The sequence below is a fragment of the Mauremys reevesii genome, linkage group 2 (assembly GCF_016161935.1).
Source record: "Mauremys reevesii isolate NIE-2019 linkage group 2, ASM1616193v1, whole genome shotgun sequence".
Classification (NCBI taxonomy): Eukaryota; Metazoa; Chordata; order Testudines; family Geoemydidae; genus Mauremys; species Mauremys reevesii.
The window spans coordinates 61,290,715-61,314,811 of NC_052624.1; the positions used below are offsets into that span (position 1 = coordinate 61,290,715).

General features: G+C 42.1%; 1 protein-coding gene across 5 annotated transcripts in view; it reads left to right on the forward strand.

The window, feature by feature from the left end:
- The first annotated feature begins 2,443 nt into the window (after positions 1–2,443).
- Positions 2,444–24,097, forward strand: part of STK31 (serine/threonine kinase 31) — a 101,080-nt gene continuing 79,426 nt past the window's right edge. The window contains exons 1-10 of one of the 5 annotated variants that reach the window (XM_039526710.1): positions 2,444–2,569; positions 4,920–4,958; positions 5,038–5,090; positions 7,154–7,252; positions 8,012–8,086; positions 12,882–13,040; positions 14,482–14,840; positions 17,496–17,691; positions 20,257–20,372; positions 22,351–22,510. In XM_039526710.1, coding sequence (XP_039382644.1) covers positions 4,931–4,958; positions 5,038–5,090; positions 7,154–7,252; positions 8,012–8,086; positions 12,882–13,040; positions 14,482–14,840; positions 17,496–17,691; positions 20,257–20,372; positions 22,351–22,510 — 1,245 coding nt within the window. In that variant the 5' untranslated portion in view covers positions 2,444–2,569; positions 4,920–4,930. Of the gene's footprint in view, positions 2,570–2,638; positions 2,657–2,692; positions 2,739–2,803; positions 2,917–4,919; positions 4,959–5,037; positions 5,091–7,153; positions 7,253–8,011; positions 8,087–12,881; positions 13,041–14,481; positions 14,841–17,495; positions 17,692–20,256; positions 20,373–22,350; positions 22,511–24,097 lie in introns of those variants that run through there. The other 4 variants (XM_039526709.1, XM_039526707.1, XM_039526706.1 and 1 more) reach the window with 4 other exon arrangements.

Below are 24,097 nucleotides of genomic sequence, written 5' to 3' on the forward strand. Positions count from 1 at the left end.
GAAATGTACTAGGAAACCCATGGAATGATGGGATGGCGAAAGCTGCATCAGGGGACACTGAGCCTGCTTCCATGAGGCATTGCAAACCCTGCCCAGAACACCCTGCAACAGATAATAGCCAGTTGCACAGTGGAATAGCTACCCACGGTGCACTATTCTCTGTGTCGAAGCAAGTTATGTTACGGAGCATAGCTAATGTGATGCCAATTTTTAAAAAGGGCCCCAGAGATGATTCCAGCAATTACAGGCTGGTAAGCCTGACTTCAGTATTGGGTAAACTGGTTGAAACTATAGTAAAGAACAAAATTGTCAGACACATAGATGAATATAACTTGTTGGGAAAGAGTCAACATGATTTTTATAAAGGGAAATCATGTCTCACCAATCTAATAGAATTATTTGAGGGGGTCAACAAGCATGTGGCCAAGGGGGATCCAGTGGATATAGTGTATGTCATAAACAGTTAGTTAATGGTTAAGGTTTTTGTCTACCTGTAAAGGGTTAACAAGCAGTACCTGTGGACACCTGACCAGAGGACCAATGAGGGACAAGATTATTTTCAAATCCGTGTGGAGGGAAGTTTTTTTCCTTTTTCTTTGTTTTTTGGAGAGTCTCTCTGGGGAATTAAGAGAGTCCAGACATCTTAATCAAGTCCTCCCAGGTTTCTGCAACAAATTCTTCTTTTCAAGCTAGTGAGTATTAGCAAGGAACTAGTATTCTTATACTTTTATTTCTGTATTTGCAATTCTGTGTTTTGCTATAGAATTTCTTTAAGTCTGTACTGTGATTGCTTTTACTGAGAAAGAAAGGAGGGGGAATTCTCTCCAGAGATTGATAAGTTTAGACCCTGTATATTGTTCCAATTTGGTTACAGAGACAGTGACTTTTCTTTTTATTCTTTAATAAATTCTTTTCTATTAAGGACTTGGTTGATCTTTCTTTGGGTGGATTCTCAGGGAAAGGGGAGGGGGAGGTATCCCTCTGTAGTTAAATCCCGGTGTCTCTCCTAGGAAAAGGGAGGGGGGAGGAAGCAGGGGGGAATGGTTTATTTCTCCTGGGTGTAAGAACTCCGTGGATTTGGGGCTCTTGGAATCCCCTAGAATTTCGGGGAAGGACTGTGTCTCAATCCACATACTTGATTGAGTGGTGGCAGCTTTTACTAGATCTAAACTAGGATTTTAGTTTAGAGGGAAAACAGAGCAGGTCCCCACATTGGAACCCAACAGCTCTAAGTGGGGGTGAGACCTATGACAGTGTATTTAGATTTTCAAAAAGCCTTTGACAAAGTCCCTCACCAAAGGCTCTTAAGCAGTAAGCTGTCATGGGATAGGAGGGAAGGTCCCAAAAATGGGAACCAAATCATCAGGCTGTATTGGGTCCTGTTGTCTGGTCATCTGAGTTTTTACATGATTAGAGCTTTCCATGCTCTTCTGTTACAGTATTGTCCAGGGGTTCTTTTCCTGTATGCAATCAGGATGAGACATGTTAAGATAGTGATGAGTTTCTGAGGTTTGAGTCTTAATATTTGTCTTTTAAAATAAAAGATTAATTGTATGAGAACATAGGAGGTGGTGGGAACTTTTAATAGGGTAGTTGCAGTTAATATTTATGTTATGGTTGTGCTCTTTTGTGCTAGGTGCTGTACAAACATAGAAAAGAAAATCCCTTTCTTGACGGGCTTGCAATCAAAGGGAAGTGGAGCTGGTTACAATGTACCAGCAAATTAATAGGGTGAATTATTGGCACAGCTGTGTTAGTTACATGAAGCACAGTTTTGGTTTATGGTGGTAGAAACTGGGAGTGGGGGAAGGACCAAAAGAGAAAAGAAAAAGCCTGTTGTCTCCCTGAAGAGGAGCTAACATTTCTGTCTACTAGCAGCAGTTGTTCTTCTGGTCCAGTAAAAGAATGCTGTATTTTTCACAAAAACATCCACAACATAAACATGGCAGTTTCATTTGATCTCTCATGATCATGAGTGCAAGGCAGTGTGTCTACCACAGTGCCTTTCACGTCACACCCAGGGTGAAGTATTAGGCTGAAGTATTAGTATTTCGGCTGGAGGTTTTCCTGGAGGTCTCATCCCCAGTCTTTGATTAAAGATTTAATTATGCACACTTTAATTCCTGGAGACTCCAGGACAGTCTCAGAGGGTTGGCTACCCTCCATTAAGCACTGATGTAACACCACATTAAAGGGAAGACTTTCAATAGGAAGAAGCATCTTCTGTAAGGGACACGCCAGGGCTGGGCTAAGAAGAGAGACCCAGGCACCTGCCGAAGGGTGGGCGGCGCAGCAGGTGCTGGGAAGTGATACTGCAGGAACGAGACTTGTACGGGAGGCTGCTATGCGCTGGCGAACCAGGTGGGCAGAAGCCAAGGCGATGCGGGGCAGCAGTATCGGGGGGGGAGGAATAACCACCCCCTGGTCTCTGCCCCTCGCCCCTGCTAGCCCAGCCCTCGCTGAGGCGCCGATCCGCTGAGGGCAGGGAGCCGAACTCCCCTCCTGCCCCGCAGCCGCACGAGGCCGGGGAGCGTCTCAGGCCCGGCGCGCGCACCGCTTCACGCGCCTCGTGAGAGCGGGCACCGGTGTGGCGTGGCGGGTTTCTGTGCGCATGCGCATGGGCGGGGTGCGGCGGGGTCCCGCCCTAACTCGCAGGGTAGGCGGGCGCGTGGGCTTCGCTTGGTCGTGCCGCCTCTGGAGGCTGCAGCGCGTGCGCGGGGCAGGGGGACTCGCTGCGGGTAACTGGGGTCCGAGACCTGCAGCCCTGGGCTGGTTCCTCGGTGCCGGGGCTGGTGCTGCGCTCCCGGGGTTAATCCTGGCCGCTGTCTCTGGGGATCGGGTGCAATATGTGGCGGGGCAGGGGTGGCCTAAGGCCAGGGAATGCTTCCTCCCGTTGGCCTGCGCCCGCTTGGTTTGGTGCGTCCCCTGGGGTTGGTGTGAAGGGCAGCAATGGGGACGGCTTTTTGCAGTGCCTCGTGCATGAGTACTGGGAGCCAGGCCCCCTGCAAGTAGGGTGACCAGATGTCCCGATTTTGGGGTCTTTTTGTTATATAGGCTCTTATTCCTCCCCATCCCCATCCTGATTTTTCACATTTGCTGTCTGATCACCCTACCTGCAAGAGCTTAAAAACCAGGCTACAGGGGCCCTTTCCAGTAAGGGCAGCTAGAGGAACTCCATGTAAAAACCAGTTGGTTTCAGATCATGGTAAACTGCATTGCTGTAAACCATGCTAAATAAGCTAGGAGCTTGTACTGGTAGAGCTGCCATAGTCAGATGAAGGCGCAACAGGAAGAAGTTGAAATGCGGATTAATGATCAGACACTTTAATGTATTTTCTGGAAGTGGCAGTTTGAGGCAATGGTTTAGGACTATTAAAATGAACAGACAATTTTTTACGGATGGGATCTCTTGAAGATTGTATTATACTTTTTCCATGCTACAGTTGTACCTATACTAGCCACAGTTTAGATAAAGCAGTATTGTCTTTGGGGAAGCTGCTATTTTGCCATCTAGATCAGAAGTACAGTACAAAGCTGTTGTTTCCATATGGCCATGCTTAAAATACATATGCCTCTTTACACACAGTTGTAGATTTGATGGTAACAGTTAGATGCTATTAGGCTATCCTAAACTGTATTCATACAGTTCTAATCAGGGAAAAATCTTCCAGGTTATTAAATACAGTTCTTCTAAAGAAGCCCTCTGCTTTCCCATATATATTGGAGGGAGGGGAGGAGAATGGCACCACTATTAGTTTTGATGTCTTTAGGAAAAATGTCCTCTCTGTCCTTTGTTGGTTTTGATCGCACTATTTAGCGGACAGATTCTAGTTCCAGATCTACCGTGTAATTAAATTGCATTTATAACTCGAAAAGAGACTGGAAAATGGCATTGTGTGGCTCCATGCATGTCTCTGTGAATTCCAGATTGATTTTACTAGTAAAGTGGTTATTTGTCTAAACTTGAAACTCTGCAGACTTAAACTAGAATCTGAAAACTAAGTCTGTCTCTGTGTGGTTCCTGGATCACCAGTAATATAGATCCAATACATAGAACTTAATTTTTGGCTGAGTAAGCAGATATGACTGTGAATGTACACAGGTAGTAGATCTGTTGAGCAAGAATACTACTGTTACGTTGTCATTTTTCTTGGCATAATGACACTTTTAATTGCTGGTGCGGGTGAAAAAGATTTAATAAGATTACCATCTCAGTTACAACTTTAACAAAAAAAATTGTATTAATTTGAGCTCCATTCAAAAAAATAAGAGAAACCATGCTTCTCCAGTGGAAAGTATGAGACTGTTAGGAAAGAAGTCATCACCAATTCCTGAATATACAGAGGAATCATATTCAATATAAGGAGGATAAAAGTATTTAAATCAGGGTTTTAAAAGTGCGTTAAAGTCACATTTCTCACATCTTTTGAAATTGATGCAAAATCTTACCATATTTGTATTGTGATAGTGGCTGGAGGCCTCCACCAAGTCAGAACTCCATTGTGCTAGATGCTGTACAGACATTTTACAGATGCTGCCCCTTCCCCAAATTCCTTACAGTCTCAAAAACAAGATATACCCAATGGAGGAGACCAAAAAAAAAAAAAGGGGAGGGGAAGATTGGTGAAGGTGGGAGAAGTGGAGTAGCAAAAATAACAGTTAATGAAACATTCAATAATAGTGCATAGTTTCAGAATTCAATGTCATCATTAAAGGTATCAAGGCTTTGATTTTAATCTACACATACACTGAAGCAGTTTTCATAAAAGTTCTGAAATATTTTATGGGTGTCTGTGCAGATTCAAATCAAGACCACAATATGCAGAGCTCAGTACAGGACCAGGACCCAATTTAGTAAATTATTACGTTCCTTAATTTATACTATTAGGTTTAACTCCAGATGTTTTGTAATGTTTCAGGATTTGTCGTAATGGATGAAAACACAGGATACAATAAAGGTACTGAAGGAAAATAGATTGTTTCCTTTGTTAACACTGAAATTCAGAATTGATTTAAAATATTTTTTTTCCCTCCCAGTTGAAGATGTGGTTGGTTGTCATGTTGAAGATGCTGTGACATTTTGGGCACAGGTGATGTAAAAAAACCTTCTTGAATAAGATATTCTAATAAGGTGTTTGTTTAATCTAGTTTCATACAAAAATGGTAATGATGTACTTACACAAAATTTAAAATGCCTAATGGGTATATGAATGGGACTTGGGGTAAAAAAGAAAATACCTTAGGTTCCAAAGTTGAACATCCAACAACGTGGTTAAAATATTCCATCCAACTGTTCAGTTGCTTAATACTGACATAAGCAGGAGTCACATATTGCCTTCTGAATTGGATTAGAAAACTATTGACCATCAGCCAACTCAAATTTTACATGGACTTATTCTATTCAGTGTACAGTAGGTCTTGCGTAAAAGCTTGAATGTTAGAACTATCAATGTTGGGTCAGGAATAGTATGGAAAGTTGACCTTGGGGCCTTTAAACTTTTAACATGACTAACTTCAACATTTATAACAAAACAAAAATAATGGAAAAATCTATTGTGGTTCTCAAGTTAGACTGGGAAACAGCACACCAGGTTGGAGGTTTCTGTAACTTTTTGTGGCTTTTAATGAGAACTTGGTCTGTGTTGCTCATCCCCAGGTACATATATAACTTTAAACAATGGACACACTATCTTTTGGGGGTATAGACAATGCCTGTGGTTCGTCAGGTGTGTGGTGTTACAAGTAACACTTAAAATAACTGAAAAATTGGGGAAAAAATTCAGATTGTCTTGTTTTTACTTTGTGCATTTGACAGGACTTTGTTCATAGTTAGTTTCACTTTCCTTTATATAGCCAATATCGCTAGTTCTTCATGTGGGCACACAGTGGCAGGAAAAGCAACACTTAAAATAGAGTAAATTATTGTAAAATCCCAAATTGGTAGGGGGACTCAGTGGTAGATACAGTACCTGAAACGGCTTTTAACTTTTTTTTTTTTTTTAAATTCACTAGATATCATGTTGATGGTGTCCTTTTTAATTACAGTAGTCTTAATTTCTTGGAAGTCTTTTCAAGTATTGGCTTAATTGTATATGTAGTCACAGACTCATTATGATACATGAGTTTATTTAAACTACTAAGAAATTTATGCATTGACTGTTTTCTTATAAGGAGATCATTAGAGCTATCACTAGTAATAATTTCCTTCTTTAGAATTTGAATTTATGCATTCTGCAACTTAATCCTAGAATTTTTCTAGTATTCTGAATTATTCTAATTATTCTAATTATTATTAGAATTATTCTAGTATTCTTGCTTGCTTATATATACACACCTGCCCCTGGAAATTTCCACTGCTTGCATCCGAAGAAGTGGGTATTCACCCACGAAAGCTCATGCTGCAAAACATCTGTTAGTCTATAAGGTGCCACAGGATTCTTTGCTGCTTCTACAGAACCAGACTAACACGGCTACCCCTCTGATACTATTCTTTTAGTAGATAAGCGAGTCATTTTTATTACACTAATTGTTTTCTCTCCCTCTCCACACTCTGGATTTTCTACACTTTGAACTTAAAATAAAATATAATAGTTGTTTCATCTTCTGTAGCTGATATAGGTTTTTACAACTTGGTAAACCAAAATATAATTAAAAGGTCTTGTTCACATCAGTCAAACCAAACAATTATTCTTACAAGTAAGAAAACAAGAGATTAAAAAATTGTTGCCTTTTCTCATAATGTTGGAAGAGGAGTGCTACATACATATTCCCAAAAATATATGAATGCTCACATTATGAGTTTTCAAATCACATTTTTTGCAACATCTCTTATGACTGTAGTTTTCACAAAATCTCTTTAAAAAAAAAAAAGTTAAGCTGTTAAAGTAAATATTTTTTTCAGACCAATTTTCTGCTAGAATGACATCTCACCATAGTAAGTTCCCTAACCCCTGAAAGTCGCTTTCCAGTGTTGGAAAGAAATTGCCAACAAGGTTGTATATACAGTTCAAATTTTAGAAGGTGAAAGTTGTCAGGGCAGTGCAGTAGTGTCAGGATTAGTAGATGTTTTGACTTATTTATTGCTTTTGAAACAGATGTTTAAAGGCTTTCAGATGATAGCTAACACTTTTTACTCTCCCCTCCCACTTCTTAGAACATGAGTAGAAATAATGACATCTTGAAATTAAGTCATGCACTGGCTGAAGTTTGTCCTCAGGCCAACTCAGTTTTTGGCAATCCTGATTTTACTAAGGTAAAGGTGTGTGTGTGTGTGTGTGTGTAGTGATTTTTGTTTTTTACACATACGTAAAAATCTTTATTCTACACAGCTGATTTCTTAGATGTTTTCTTGATTCTTTTATTGTAATATGACTTTTATTCTCTCAAGTAAAAAATAAACCCGAGATATTCAGGGGGAAAAAATGCAAAATAGAGTAATAGTGAAAATTTTCTAGGGTATATTTTATGTGTATTCATGCACAAATTTATATGCTACTTAAGTTTACCTATAACTTGCTTCATAGTAGACTACCTCATCTCCTGAACTGCATATGTGTGCAGGTAAATTAGATTATTCTTATGATCACCTTTTTGATTTCATTAAAAAAATAAAATCCAGAAATCTCTACGATATTGTGGTTGGCATTTACCTTCTTCATAGCTATTATTATTATTATTATTATTATTATTGTTAGTAAAACTGTGTAGCATGGCACAGATAGCAAAAGCTCCATGAATCCAATACGTAACATGTTTTGCAGCATGAGAAAACATTTCTTCAAAGTATAGTATTGTATAACTAGATGTATTGAGGATTATATATTTTGAAGCCTCCAGCATATGCTAGCGTAGGAGACAGGATACTGGGTTAGGCGGACTGCCACTCTGTTTCAATATTCTGCAGATATCCAGATTACAAACTTTTGAAATACAAGTGTTGTAATGGACTGTGGTATATAATTTTGAGGTGCACTTATGCTTACAGAATGCCACTTTCTCTTCTGATCAACAGATCTACGGTGGATGTTTTTCTGAAGATAAATGCTGGTATAGATGCAAAGTACAGCAAGTGATCAGTGATGAAAAGGTAGGAAACATATTTTAGGATGTGATTGTTCTTTACTGCTGAATCACTTTTAAAAGCAAATATGTGGAAACAAAAACTAATATACTTCTGAGGCTTATCGTTGCCTAAAAAAATCTAAATCTGTGGTTACTTGCCTGGGGCATACGTTAAAGCAGGGGTGGGCCAACTACGGCCCGTGGGCTGCATCCGGCCCATCAGACCTCTTAATCCGGCCCTCGAGCTCCTGCCGGGTCGCGGGATCAGGGGCTTGCCTCACTCTGCACAGCTCCCGGAAGCAGCAGCATGTCCCACCTCCAGCTCCTATGTGTAGGGGTAGCCAGGGGCTTCCTACGCTTCCGCCACCCCAAGTGCTGGCTCTGTAGCTCCCATTGGCCATGGTTCCCAGTCAATGGGAGCAGCAGTGGCGGTGCCTGCAGACGGGGCAGCACCCTGAGCTGCCTGGCTGTGCTTCTGTGTAGGAGCTGGAGAGGGGACATGCCGCTGCTTCCAGGAGCTGCTTGAGGTAAGCACTGCCTGGAGCCTGCACCCCTGACCTCCTCCTGTGCCCCAGTCCCCTGCCCCAGCACTGAACCCTCTCCTGCCCTCTGAACCCCTCGGTCCCAGCCTAGAGCACCCTCCTGCCCCGCAAACCTCTCAACCCCAGGCCCCACCTAGGGTGATCAGATGTCCTGATTTTATAGGGACAGTCCCAATTTTTGGGTCTTTTTCTTCTATAGTCTCCTATTATCCCCCACCCCCTTTGCTGATTTTTCACACTTGCTGTCTGATCACCCTAGCCCCACCCAGGAGCCCTCACCCCCCTGCCCCAGACCTGATCCCTTTCTAGCCCTCCAAACCCTGCAGTCCCAGCCTGGAGCACCCTTCTGCACCCCAAATCCCTCATCCCCAGCCCCACCCCATAGCCCTCAAGCCCCTCCACCCCCGCACCCAAACCCCCTCCCGCCGCCCGGAGCCCCCTCCCACACCCTGAATTCCTCATTTCTGGCCCTACTCCAGAGCCTGCACCCTCAGCCGATGTCCTCACCCCCTCCTGCACTCCAACCCCCTATTTCGTAAGCATTCATGGCCCGCCATACAATTTCCATACTCAGATGTGACCCTCAGGCCAAAAAGTTTGCCCACCTGTGCGTTAAAGTGATAAGTTATTTTGGAAGCTTTAAGTTGATGGGAAGATTGGTACAGTGTGTGTATATCTTTGAAGTGACACAGACAGACAGACCAACCCCCCCCCCCCTCCCCCCTCCCCGAGTAACAGGTGCCAGTGTTATCAAGCAGCACCATGTCACTTCAGAACTTCTGAGAAGAGAAAATGGGAGTTGGGATCTGGCTGATAACATTCACCGAAATAATATTAGAGCTGATACTTATGGCTTTCAGGTGACTTTTAAAGCTCCCAGGCTAGGGTTGTTTGGTAATTGTGATGTCCAAACACAAGAGGTCTACAGGAACGCCTCACTTAAAGTCGTCCCGGTTAACGTTGTTTCAATATTAAGTTGCTGATCAATTAGGAAACATGCTCATTTAAAGTGAAATGCTCCCTTCTAAAATCGTTTGGCAGCTGCCTGTTTTGTCCGCTGCTTGCAGAAAGAGCAGCCTGTTGCAGCTAGCTGGTGGGGGCTTGGAACCAGGGTGGACCAGCAGCCCCCCTATCAGCTCCCCACTCCCCTAGGTTCCCTGTGCAGCAGCTGTCCCTCCCCCCATTGCCGTGTGCTGCTCCTGCCCTCTGCCTTGGAGCTGCTCCTAGAGACTCCTGCTTGCTGTATGGGAGGACGGGGCAAGAGGGGGGCTAATGTCAGGGTGTTTCCCCCTCTCCCTGCTCCTGCACTCCCTTACCACATCTTCCATAGAGCATGGGGGACACAGGACAGAGGGAGGGAGCTTCTAGGCAGTAGCTGCAGTCTCAGGTCTCAGCAAGCTGATTTAATTAACAAGGCAGTGTACTTAAGCCTGGGGTCAGCTACTTAAAGGGGAAATGCACATTTTTTTTTCTCTCTCACACAGGGTGTGTGTCTCTGTCTGCCCTCCCTCCTTTCCTGTTGCCTTGTAGAGTGTTGTGAGAGTTAACCCTCGAGGGCTCAGTCAATTGCTAGTTCATTTAGCAGTAAGGCATTCCCTGGGAAATATCCCACCCTCTGACTCCTCCACCTCAACCAAGCTTCACAGTCATCATCACTGTGTACCAGTATTAAATTGTTTGTTTAAAACTTATACTCTGTGTGTGTATCTATATATGTGTGTGTGTGTGTGTGTGTGTGTGTATATATATATATATATATATATATACACACACACACACACACAGAGTATAAGTTTTAAACAAACAATTTAATACTGGTACACAGTGATGATATATGTATATAGTCTTTTGTCTCATTTACCTAACCCCCTCATTTACATTAATTCTTACGGGGAAATTGGATTTGCTTAACATCGTTTTGCTGAAAGTCGCGTTTTTCAGGAACATAACTACAACGTTAAGTGAGGAGTTCCTATATTACCCTCACTTGAAATGGTGATATCCACACTGGCTCATGCCATAATGATTTGGGAGCTTCCTTTAATTTCACCTCTGCCCTTGAAGACGGTCTGATTTCACAACTTTTCCTATGTCATTTCATAGCCAGATTTAAAACTGGAAAAATTATCAGTGAAAAGCTGTTTTGTTCTTAAAACTAAAGTTTAAATTTAGAGTGAGGTGCTAAATTTGGGATTTTTCCCTAACTCAGTGTTTTTCAAAGTTCAGGTCGTGGCCCAGTATTGGATCACAGCATGTAAGGCACTGGGTCACTCTGGTCAGCACTGCCGACCGTGACGTTAAAAAGTCCCATTGGCGGTGCTGCCCAGCTAAGGCAGGCTAGTGCCTTCCTGTTCTGACACTGCCCTGCCCCCCAGCAGTGGGTCCGGCTTCTAGGCAGGGGGGCCACGGGGCTCCGCGTGCTGTCCCCGCCCCGAACTGCTTGCGTGCCTCTGCCTAGGAGCTGGACCTGCTGCTTGCCACTTTCGGGGCATAGTGCAGTCCACGGTGCCAGGACCGTGGGAAGCCTGCCTCTGCACCCGGCTGCGCCGCTGACTGGGAGATGCCGGAGGTAACCCCGTGCCCCAACCCCGCTCCCCAACCCCGCTCCCCAATTCCCTGCCCCAGCTCTGAGCCCCCCCAAACCTGGAAGCCCTTCCTGCACCCCAAACCCCACATCCTCTGCTGCACTCCAGAGCCTGCACCCCCAGCCCAGAGCCCTGATCCCCTCCCACACCCCAACCCCCTGACCCAGCCCTGAGCCCCCCTCCCAAACCCGGAGTCCCTCCTGCACCCCAAAACTCTCATCCCCAGCCCCACCCCAAAGCCTGAGGCGCGCCCCCCCCAATGTGGAGCCCCTCCTGCATCCTAGACCCCTCATCCCCGACCCCACCCCAGAGGCTTCATCCCCAGCCCAGAGCCATACCCCCAAACCTGGAGCCCCTTCTGCATCCCACACCCCAACCCCCAGCCCCACCCCAGAGTGCCCTCCCACACCCTGAACCCCTCATTCCTGGCTGCAGCCCGCACCCCTGCCCCAGCCCTGAGCCTCTCCCAGACCCTTCATCCCCAGCTCCATTGGGTCATGGGCATCAACAATTTTCTTCAACTGAGTCCCCAGAAAAAAGGTTGAAAACCACTGCCGTAACTTATCCCCTTTATTAAAAGAGAACTCCAAATGTTATATGAATATATATACAAATACATGTACATACTTCCCAAAAACTCAAGCTGCTAGCAAGCCAACACTTTAACTATTAGAGGAAAAGTAAGACTGAATGTGGTTTTTCATTTAAAAAACATTGGTACACAAACTGTTGAATTAACATAAGCAAACTGTAAAAACACCATAGAACTTGCTTAACCTTTGAAATGTCCTGCTTTTCAGACCTAATTTTAATCATCAAATATATCTCCTTCTTGGAAATACCACTAAAACTGTAGTGTGCACTGTGAGACTTGAATGGGCTGAAGGGACTAATGAAACAATGAATGGACATTTCTAACGATTGTTCTGAATTTTTTTAAAACTGTATACTTAGTAAATATTTAGCTGTTCATGCAAGGTATTAGAACAAAACTGCTGAAGATTCCCTTTGAGAAGCCTGTTGTAATTTCAGGCACACTTACTGCCTTTTGTATCGCCGCCTTACTTTTTTTTTTTTAATGTATATCTGATACCATTTTTTCTTCAGATATCGAAACTATAAGATACTTATTAGTTGTTTGTCAACGTCTTTTGGCACCCATCAATTGGGAGCTTATTGCACTGAAATTGATAGTTTTGTACTTGAGGAGAAGTGGCAGTTGCTTCCACTAAATGACATCATTGTTCCCAGCTTATGGTAAGGGTGCTATGAACAATGATTATTCTGTACAGAATAGATTTATGCTGGAAGAGATGAGGATAATAAATGTTCAGGATGTTTACATAGAAAATGGAAAAGCGTTGACTTTGAAAACGCATTATGCTGACCATAAAAATGGCACAGTAACTTAGGACAACAAATTTTATATTTGTAAATTAAGATTTTATTTTTAATTTTCAGTTTTGATGGTGTAGTTTGAGCTGTGACTTCTTCTACCTAGTAGGTTTGCTTTTATAAGGGCATAGCTATCTTTTTCTGTATATTGCCCTTGATCAGATGTAGAACTCCCTTTAGGACTCTCACACTAGGATCACAAGTGATATATAGTCCTCTAAGTACTGTATATTTTAATACATACTACTGTAGTAGACTTGTAGCAGCTATGCTTATTTATATTTTATTATTGCCACAGTGTCAGGTATTATACATTGATTATGGAAATTCTGAGATGCTAAATCGATCAGAAATAGTTGAGATTCCAGAGAACTTGCAATTTCCCAGCATTGCTAAAAAGTATAGACTCTGGGGACTACAGATTCCTCCTGATCAAGATTTAAATCAATTTGACCAGGTAAGTTATAGACTTATAAATGCGTGCATGACGAACTGTGTAACAAATAAAGCCAAACTATCTACAGATTTTCATCCTTAGGAATCCATAAAAGATGAATGGTGAGAGTGTCTTTACCCATCAAGCTGAGACTCATGGGGGATATCTGTAAGAGAGTCAAATCTCACCATTAATGAACTTTGAGCTCTAGGTTCTGTTCCTGGCTCTGTCACAAACTCTCTGACGTTGACCAAGTGACATGGTGCTCTCTCCGTTTCAGTGTCCGTCTTTAACAGGAAATAATACTTCCCTAAATCAACAGAGAAGTATTCCCTGTTGGAATGGATCACTAATCCATTGATGGTTCCGAGTTGCTCAGGGATGATGATGATGAGTGCCACAGAAACTAAATAAATTCAGTGGAAAGAATGCTGGGTTGATGGATGGAGCTAGAAAAATACCTGCCCTCTTGTCATCAGTGAATGTGAATTTTCTTCCTCTTTGGCACTTTGGCATTCAGCTGGTGGTTTAGAGGAGAATTGGGAGATTGTTGTTAATTTTATAGTTGGAGGTAGTAAAGCCTCTAGTAAAGGCTGCCTAACAAATTCCGTTGTAACCCACTGTTTCCAGTTACTTATAACTGTGCCAAACTTTAACTAATTTTTCCATATTTGCTCTCTGCCTCTGTCTGAATGTCTTCCTTTTTTGGGTGGGGGATGGGAGGAAAAGGGGGAGGACATCAGTAAAAACAGCTTATTCAAAGAAATGGCTGAGTTAAGGGTAGTTTTTTCTCTGTTGTTTTCAGCCACTTCTTTGAAGGGCTGCATCACATCCCATTCCTCTCAGCCTTCAAACCTGCCAGTGTCTGACACTAGCAATCAAACTAGTAACTGCAGTTCTGGCATTCCTAACTTTTGAATGCTTGATTTTTCAGTCTTGACATTTCAAGGTTGATATTCACAATGTAGATTTTTATATGTAATAGTGTAATTACATTTGCATTCCATTTCAAGTGGTAGATATGTAGCTGATGACACATTTTGATATAATTTGCTCTGTAGTAGTGAGGACTTATTTAAATGGGAGATATTTAGTGCTGTAGTTGAGCTTTAGCTATCTCATTTAAGTGACTATGGCCAATGTGGATAAAATGTTTGTAAAATGTTGACAGCTAAAATGGCAGGATAGAGGAATGGCACAAATCACATTATTATTTATAATACAGGCTTTTCCTGTATTACTGAAAGGTTAACCTTTGTATAATGGTGTTGAATATTTGGCCTGGGGTTTTCAAAATGACTTAATGTAGGTTGGTGCCCAACTTCCACTGAAAGTCTTAACTCCTCTAGGCTCCACTGAAGTCTTTAACAGGTCTGTTTGCTGATGGAAAGTTAGTTGAGTTAAGCAAAGAGAAACTGTTCACTGTGAGCAGTTTTATAACTTCTGTACATTTATTTTACAGGGGAGAAAGTTCTTATACAGTTTAATTTTTGAAAAAGAAATAAAAATGCGACACAAAGCCACATACCAGGATGGTACCATTGTTGCCCAGGCCGAGTATGGAAAAGTGGATATTGGGGAAGAAGTGTCTAAGAAGGGGTTTGCTGAAAAATGCAAATCCCCTATAAATGCTAACAACTGCGATGAGAAAAAAATAGATGTCGCTCAGTACCAACCCTGGAATGCAAAAGTTTCAGCTCCAGCATGGGAGAACAGACCCAACCCTTCAGTATCCAACCGACTGAAAGGGCATTTTGGTGACCAGATAGGTACCAACATGAGGAATGAAAATCATACTGGGAACCATATGCCTTTTGTGAAGTAAGACAGGGTGGGGTCTGATAGTGAGTGTGTCACTGTTTTGATATAGACTCATTACTGAGTTTGTATGTAGGAGAGGAAGGTGGAAAAAGCAAAAAGACAATAAATTTCAGCCCTTGCTAAGTGGATGTTTTGTCTCTTAAAAGCTTCCTTTACTGAAGAAAATATTTTGGAATTTTTTTGTGGCTGATATGTCCAATGGTTAGTTAAGGGATAACTTTTATTGTATTAAAAAAAGAACAGGAGTACTTGTGGCACCTTAGAGACTAACAAATTTATTTGAGCATAAGCTTTCGTGGGCTACAGCCCACCATGAAAGCTTATGCTCAAATAAATTTGTTAGTCTCTAAGGTGCCACAAGTACTCCTGTTCTTTTTGTGGATACAGACTAACACGGCTGCTACTCTGAAACCTTTTATTATATTATATTGCACAAAACAATAAATAGCTGCAGAGACTAAGCCATTTATGTGCCTTGTTTTTGCTTAATTCCAAAAGCCATTTGTTCTGCATATACTACAAAGCAAGACATGTTACTGCCATTATACAACAAACTGTAATTGGTCCAGAAATATTATTAGTTTTAAAAATGCTGCATTTGTCTCTTGGTCTTTCTAGCAACATGATGAGTTATAAAGATAGCCTATTCTAAATGATTAATGAATTGGAGTTTGCACTCAAAGGACTGGCTTTTTGAAACTGGGCTGTGTTTATGTACACATGGTGTCTCTTTCTCCCACTGTATATTACTACTGCCGTGAATTGCAAGGGAAATTTATGAATAACCTGTGCGCATGGGTACAAAACTGGCCCTCCAAAAAGGAAGCCTGGTATGAAAATCAGGCCAAAAGTCTTAATACAATTCCCATGAGAGGTCTGTACAGAATCAGGTTGGGAGACAGAATTTTTTTGGCATCCAATAGAACGAAATATAGAAGGCGTGGTAAATTGTTCTCTTCCATCTCCTAATTCACTCCTCATTCGTGTCTTCATTTTCTTTTCTCCTTTACTTTTATGAATTAAAAAAGAGAGACTCCATCCTTCTTGAGAAAGTGCTTAGTGCACAGTGTAGGAAACTCCAGCCCCGTTCAAGTTGGTCATCCAAAATCACTGGACACTTTTGAAATCTTTGCCCGATGCTCTTAATTGTTTTTTTTTCTAGCTGAAACTTGTCTTTCTTATTAAAGATGGTTTCTGCTCTGAGTCATTTCATTTGAGCTTTTATTCTCTTTCGTGTTATTACTCTTGTCTTTGCTATTTTATTCATCTTCACACTTGTGTAGCAGAGAGAGAGGGTCATGCAGTGAGAGCACAGCTAATTCTCTAGATATTAACTTTCTGAAGAAGGTTTTTCCCCTCCCCCCTGCTCTTGGAAGAGCTTGGGGCCTGGCTGTAAAGAGGTGTGGGAGAGTCTAGAAACATTGATGAAAGTTGGGAAGGTTTAGTCGAGGATTGAAGTTGCAAGGCATTGGTCCCTGCAATAATTTTGCAAAAGAGACAACACAGATATGCATTATATAAGTATGCACTCGGATATGTTGTTTTCACCTTAAGATAGAGCATATTGGTTACTTGCACTGGAGCTTACCTGATTCAGTCAGTTCATGTTAATTTATCTCAATATTAAAAAAAAATTCACTATCCAAAAATGCAGAGTATAAAAGAATATCTTTTGTCTGTTGGGGAAGGGAGTACAAGAGCTATGCTCAGATAAAATAAAGTCAAGTCTTACAACTGGAAGTAAGTATGTGTCTGTACCACTTGTGCTTGCAGTGACAAGAGGTGGTGATGGTGGTCATAAATCTTTAAAAAGACACTCATGGTATCTAGAGTTTCCAGCGCTACAATTTGCTGAAGAAGGGGAATGTGGGTGATAAAAGATGCTGCTCAGCAACCGGAAACGTTAGGCAGCAGAATAAGTAAACATCTTCTAAAAATATATATATTTGAACTTCACTAGCTGTTCATATTTTCCTGATCTCTTCTGTCTATTTAGGAATTTTCTAGAGAGCCCATCACTGATGCATCTGAGGGCATGACTTCCCCCATGTTATGTTTTTGCAAGATCACATTCTGGATCACCAGGACGTTTGTTCACATTGATGTTTGTTGGGACCATAATTTGGAATGCAGCTCAGTTAGATTGATAGTAAATGGCTTCATCCCTGACTTGCTTTGAAGTAGCCAGGACTGTTTCCTGAATTTTAGAGAAGCTCAGGGTCTGGTGAACAATTCAGTCTTCCTTCCTTCCTGCTGCAGCAGCATTGTCCTCCATAATGTCCAGACTGGCCTAGGGAAATGTGCACCTCCTGGCAGCAAGGAGATCCTAGCTTTCTACTTCCAGCCATTCCCATGGCTGTTTTTAATAATTCTCTGCATATCACTACCTTTATTTAATGAAGTTTTGTGTACGTATGCCGATGAAGGAAACGGAGGCACAAAGAGGTTGTATACAAAATCTGTTTGAAGACCAACGTGGGAAGGTCACACTTCTAAAGAAATGTGGCATAATTTAATGTGTATAATTGCTTATACAATAGATTTCTATTCTTGATCTGTCTGACTAAGATGTTCTTGACAGTCATGATTAAAGAATTGTCGTACCATTATAAAATAAGCATCTTGATTCTGTTAATATTCATTTATTTTTAATAGGGAAAAATTGATGGCTTGTGACTTTAATATAGGGTCAAACATCAGTTTGGCAAAAATAAAACAGGATCAGAAACTGATTGAAGAGAATGAAAAGCTCAGAAACGAGAAAGAGATTCTCCAGAAGGAGAATCAAATTCTCCTCCAAAATTATAAAGAACTAGAATCGACAATTGCACAGCTGAACCATCAAGTGCAGGTACGTGAAAAAGTGAGGGAGATTCTCCTGGTGCCCTTTCGGTCATCACTATCAAGATTGCTTATGATTGGTAACTTCATAATTTTGCAGTAGTAGTTTACTTACTCACCTGTCTAATAGACTCATTTGATTAATTTCTATGGAAATCTGTCTTCCACAATAGACTGAATCTTGCTTCTGGCATATAGACTGAAACTTCTTTCATACAGAGGAAAGGTCACATTGGCTTTGAAAACGTCAGACTATGTTGAATCATCCACAACTTGTTGAGTCACAGAACTGGATGAAATAGATGGCGTCCCAAACTGTGGTGCCAAATAAAACACAAGTGTGTGTGTGAGATACTCCACAGTGAAAGATGTTTATTCTAATTGAGAAACATAGTACTTAGTACCAGATTTACTGATTGATTTTGAAAATGGATATGTGGAATATGGTGTGAAAGAAAATGCTTGACCCAAATTATCAAAATGAGAGCGTCTCATATGCTTAAAGTATCTTGTGTTATCTTAGGTTTGAAGAGCATGAGATATGTACATTTCAGAACTGTTGAAAGAGCCGGTCACCTTTGATCTGATTCCTTGAGATTGGGCAGTTGAGGTGGGTGGGTGTCTCCGTCCCATTCTTCCAGAGATGTGCACTTGTGGAGGCCAATCTTCCACTGTGAATACAGGTTTTGGGGTGTTGGTAGAGTAACCTGCGCACAGGTGCCTGTCTCCTCACCCGTTCCTGCTGGACAGCAGGTCAAACTGAAACAGACAGGGAGGAGAACTCAGCACTGGGAGTGCAAGTGGGAGGGAGCAGGAGTGTTCAGAACCAGCTTTGCTGCCCAGTAGCACTGCCATATCCTGTGGTGAATTGCCCCTCTTTAGGAGGGCAGCTGTTCTTGCCTCGTCTCTCCATGACTGATCAGTATGCAAAAGTCGTCACCAGCGCTTCTGTCCTCTGAAGATACTGTCAAATCGTTGTAATTCCAGGTAAATTGGAGTAACCTTGGGTATGTCTACATTGCAATTAAGAACCCATGGTGCCAGCTGACCCTGGCTTGGCATAAGGGGTTTAATTGTGGTGTAGATGTTTGGCCCAAGCCCAGTGTCTACACCAAAATTAAACAGCCTCTGAGCCTGAGCCCTGGAAGCCTGAGTCAGCTAGCGTGGGCCAGCTGGGAGTGTCTAATTGCAGTGTACACATACCCCTTAACAAACAAGGTGGCAGCCAGTAGCACGTAAGTGAAGTTGTTTGAATGCCTAAAGTACAGACGAGCTCTTTTAAAGGAGATAAAACCTCTGTCTTCTGAGAGTTCTATTGGTTTTCTTCTCACTTCCTAAGATGAAAGGTTGAGTGTCTTTTTTTTGTATTAATCATGCATAACCATGTTTAAATGAAAAGATTGTGACATAGTACTTAAAAGACAGGTCTCCCCCCAACTTCCCTTCCCATGGCTGCATGCTGGGTGGAGCAATTTAGATAACTGATTTTAAAAAATCCTCTTGATTTGTATCAGTTTGAGGCTTTCTAAAACTAATTGGAAAATAATTATTATTGCAACTTTAGATTAAAATTTAATATGAACTCAATTATATATGCTGTTTATTCTAAATGGCACTCCTAGTAGGGTATCTTTGAGTTTTACAAAACTGGTATAAACAATAAATAAATAAATAAATAAAAATAAAAAAACCCTGAATCTAAAGGACCTGATCCTGCTAATAGTTAAACAGGTATGTAATTTACTCACAAATGTTCCTGTTGACTTTAGGTTTAATGAGCATAAGTATTTGCAGTGTCCAGGGCTAAATTGCTTTTATTAAAAACTCTTACAGACAGCCTTTGACCCTTCAAAACAAAATTTCTGTTTTAACCATGGAAAGTTGTTTTGAACTCTTTAAATACACATGCACCAAAATTTTCAAGAATAGGCTAAAATTAGGTGCCAAAACATGGATTTAGGAGCCTGAGTGGGATTTTTAAAAGCACCTAAGTGATTTATGAGCACAAGTCCAGTTGACTGCAAACTCTGATCGAGGAGTGTAGCCTGGTATGAGTTTTTCATTTTTATTGATTTGTGGAAGGATATTGGAAGAGTGGTGTTGATTACAAATATAGCACAGGGTATTTGTTTATCAATTGATGTTTGCATTTGTGGTGTTCTGACAGTAAAGATGCTAATTGGGTCCTGGACTTGTTTTTTTCAGCATTGATGAGCATTTTAAGTGTAAAATTTCTTAGTGGGAGGAAAATCTCAATAAAATCTGAAACTCTGCTAACAGTTAGGAAATGGAAGAAGTACAAAGCATCCCTCTCAACAATTTAAGACTAAAAGGGGAACTACCAATATTTAAATACAAAAATATAATTTTTTTAAAATCATGATTTTCATCTGCCATGGTTGCATGACCATATATAGTCATTTTGTCTGTGCTGGGCACAGGCTTGTCTGTATTTCATTTCTAGTTTAAAAATCTCAATAATGCCATGCTTTAGTAATCTAGGCTAACAATTTAACCATTGTTTGTGTCCTTTGTCACCACCTCTCTCCCGCCCGCCAAAAAAATCAAAATGCAGGAAGAAAAGGAAACATCTAAGGAAACTCTTAAACATTTGGGTAAAACTCTGCATACGTATGTAGGAACTAAAATGAGAAGTTTGGCTGCCCAGATTGAGGTACTGAAAGACGTTAGGTATGTACAAGTTTTTTAACTGTACCAAATTACCACTGATGTATTTTTTTTCTTTTAAAATTACTGCATGCTATTTGTTCTCTCACTCAGTTTTCATTTTTGTAGTCATTATTTTATTCTGCCTATTTTCCTTTTAACAAAACTAACATGAAAAGGCATAGAGAAGTCTTTTTGACTTCAATCCTTGACTGAAATCTGCAGCTTTCATGTCCAGCTGTCAAGGTGGTAGACTAGTTGCTGCCTTCCAATGTTGGTTGGATAGATCTGAAGAGTTTAGTTTAGATCTTTGTATTTCTTTCTAACCATTGTAGCAAACAGCTTGAAATTCCTATTTAGTGTCCTGAGGCAGGTAGTTTCTGATAAAAGTTGTTAAAAAGTATGGGCATAGTGAAATACTTTCACTGCTGATCATTGGCTAGCCATTCAGATTACACACGCCCTATCTGGGGTGGGCTTTTAGAGCGCATGCTGCTATTGTTGTTCAAGCTAGCTAGATCAGAACTAGCTCAGGTATGGTTGTGTGTGCTGCAGTCACGCCTTTGATTGCCGTGTAGACACAAGTCTTTCCTGTGGTTCCCTCTCTGTGTTGCCTTTTTGTTGTGTTGTGGGTTGCAAAGTGAAACAAAATGAAGCAGTACAGGGGCAGCTATGGAAAGGGGCTAAGATAGGGAGAAGTCTAAGATAGAAGTGACCATCAATTCAAGTGAGAAGGAGGTTGCTCTAGTGTGTTTAAGAGAGAAAATGGATGAGCTTTTCAAAGAGAGAGGTGCCCTGGGGTAGAGAATAAACAAATCTAAGAAAAATGAATAGACAAAATATAAAGGGAGGGAATGAGAAAATTCAAAATGAGAGAGACAACACAAGTGTAGCCTCTTATGCTATTGAATATTCATATATACCTGTTACTTCGTGCAATATTGTGTTACTTGCTGGCACGTCATACCATTTAATTATCTTCTTTTTTGAGATGGGAGTGGGTAAGAATACCTGCAGGGACAGCAGAAATTTCACTTGACTCACTGTTATTGGATATGGAATTAGATTAATGTGGCAGGTTTTTAAAAACAATTATGTGCACCACTATTGAGTAAGGGTATGGCTACACTTGCAGCTGTTCAGCGCTGGGAGTTAAACCTGTCTTCGTACAGCTGAGTAGGGAAAGTGCTGCAGTCTGTCCACAGTGACAGCTACCAGCGCACTGTCGTGGCCACATTTGCAGCATCCGCAGCGGCATTGGGAGCGGTGCATTATGGGCAGCTATCCCAGCGTTCAAGTGGCTGCAATGTGGTTTTTAAAAGGGGTGGGGTGGGGTGGAGTGTGACAGGGAGCATGTGAGGGGGGAGAGAGTGGATTTTTGGAGCCGACACTTTGTCAGCAGCTGCAAGTTCTGACCCCCTCCCTCACCCCTCTCTTGCTCACTGAAAGCACCAGATAAGCAGCCTCCCCGAAACGCCTCCCCTTCCCTCCCGCATGCCGCGCTGCTTCTCTCCTCAAGCCCCCTCTCTTCAAGCAAACACTAGCTGTGCGTGTTCCAAAGGGAGCTCATTCACAGCAAACAGGAGCTGTGTTTGTTTTTTTTGATAAGCAGCTCTGGGAGCCCCGAGTTCACAACAAAACAAACAGAGGCATCACAACAAAACAAAGAGCATAATCTTTACTTAAAAGCATTATGGGAAGCTTCCGGAGGTCAGTTACAGCGTAGTAAGATTATTCCCTGGCACCCCAGCGCTGCAGCACTAGCACTATACTCTTTTTATTTCTCTCGTGGAGGTGGAGTACAACCAGCGCTGTAGCCAGGGAGATACAGCGCTGTATGTGCCTTGCCAGTGTGGACGGGGAGTGAGTTACAGTGCTGTAAAGCCACCACCAGCGCTGTAACTCTCAAGTGTAGCCAAGGCCTAATATTGTTTCAAGCTATGAAGAAAAATGTTTTCCAGCTAAATATTCTTGTTTAATTTTTTCTCTCCTCACCACTCAGGTGTTCAGATATGAATGTTCATTTTGGAGATGACCTCTTCAGAGCTGTAAAGGAGGTTACTGAAAGATGTCTCATTGCGCCGTCTTCCTTGGAAAAGTTGGAGAAGATTTGGGCAGAATATAACTTGGCTCAGGAGATGATTCAGTTGTGCAAAAATGTGGTGGGTTGTATGTTTTTTCTCAGAGCTGTAATTTATAGGCTGTTGACAGAGTACATTAGTCTTATAAAGTGAACAATGGTATTATGAATAGAGAATGGAAAAATCTACCTTGCCTTGGGTAACTGCAGTATTTTCCAGAAATGATAAATTTGGATTGTTCGCTTCATTTTAAGAAGATTAAACTTTTGACACTCCTGATTTAAATGAGGAGATTGGGCATTCAGAGCCATCAGAAAATGGCAGGTGAGGGTTATTGGTATGCTCCCTGCTCAGAAGGCGAGGACATGGGGTACGAGTTTTAACGAGACTGCAGCTTTGTTAGTCTCATTACTTCCAAGGTTCCCATAAGGGGACAGTCCAGTGCAGTCACTTGCACCCCATTGGTCTTTTGCCTGTTTTGGGGGCTCCCACTACAGAGGGAGCCAGTCATCAAACTAAGAGGTTCTGTGTGCCTCCACTCACCCTCTAGCATGCCCCCTTTGGTGGTTGAGGCGAGAGGGGACCTTGGCACCCCTCTGCCCCCCAGCCAATATTGCTATCAAGCACATTGATGGGGCGGTCCCCCTGGGGTAATATCCCAACTCCTGGTTTGCACTTCCCCCAGGGGGGTTAGACGCATGCCCCATCTCATAAGGAGATGCCCTTGGGAGGCCCCTATGTTACCTTTTTGGATCTGGAGCCTAAATCAGCAAGTTCCTGCACTGGGTATCTGCCAAAAGTTGCAGCAAGTAAATGTCTCTCCAATAGTTCCAAACTGTGCCCTCCGGGACGGGGAGAATCCCAGCCCTATGGTTGAAAATCAAGGGTTGAGTTTTGGGCATTGTGAGGAAGGTGAGAGAAGCTCACCAGTCTTGGCCAGTTTGTGGTATGTAGAAAGATTCCTTCCTAGCCCCAAAGTGGTGACGAGCACAGCCAGCAGCAACCTAGATAAGGGAGGGAACGTGAGTTGACTGCTGGAAACCAGCAAACAGAAGTGGCCCTGAGCACGGGGATCCTATCATGGCTGCAAATCTTGTGCCAAATCCCATGAGACCTTATGGCTCCAAATTCCATGAAACCTTAAACCCACGCTGGAAATTCTGAGATGGCTGGCAATCTTATGGGATCCACTCTGTGTTGTTTGCTCTCTTTGGTTGCACCATCAAAACACACTCCTTTCTAGGCTCAGGGCTCTTTTGTGTTGTTGTAGTAGGAAACTAGTTTCAACTTTAATGTTGGAGATTGTCTTTCTCTGTCACACTCCACAAATGGTCTTTGAGAGAGTATGCTAAATACAGGAGAGCTCTGTGCTCCCTCCCTGTGGTAGGGAGAAAACAAAAGTATTAACGATACAGAAATGGGTGTGGTGGTCTAGTGTAGGAGAGATCATGCCACCCAGCATAGCCATTGGCAGCCTCTTTACGTCAGTTAACTCGATTGGAGCCATCCTGAGTCAGGGAAGGTTCTAGTTATGTGCTTTATGGGTGATTGATGGACAGGGCAGGGTCTCAGCCTGTGGGAAAGGTGGATCCCCATCTCCATGTCCCCCATGTATGGCTCCAGCATTGGGAGAAATCAGAGAGGGGAGTGGTTGAAACCAGTGGTCTC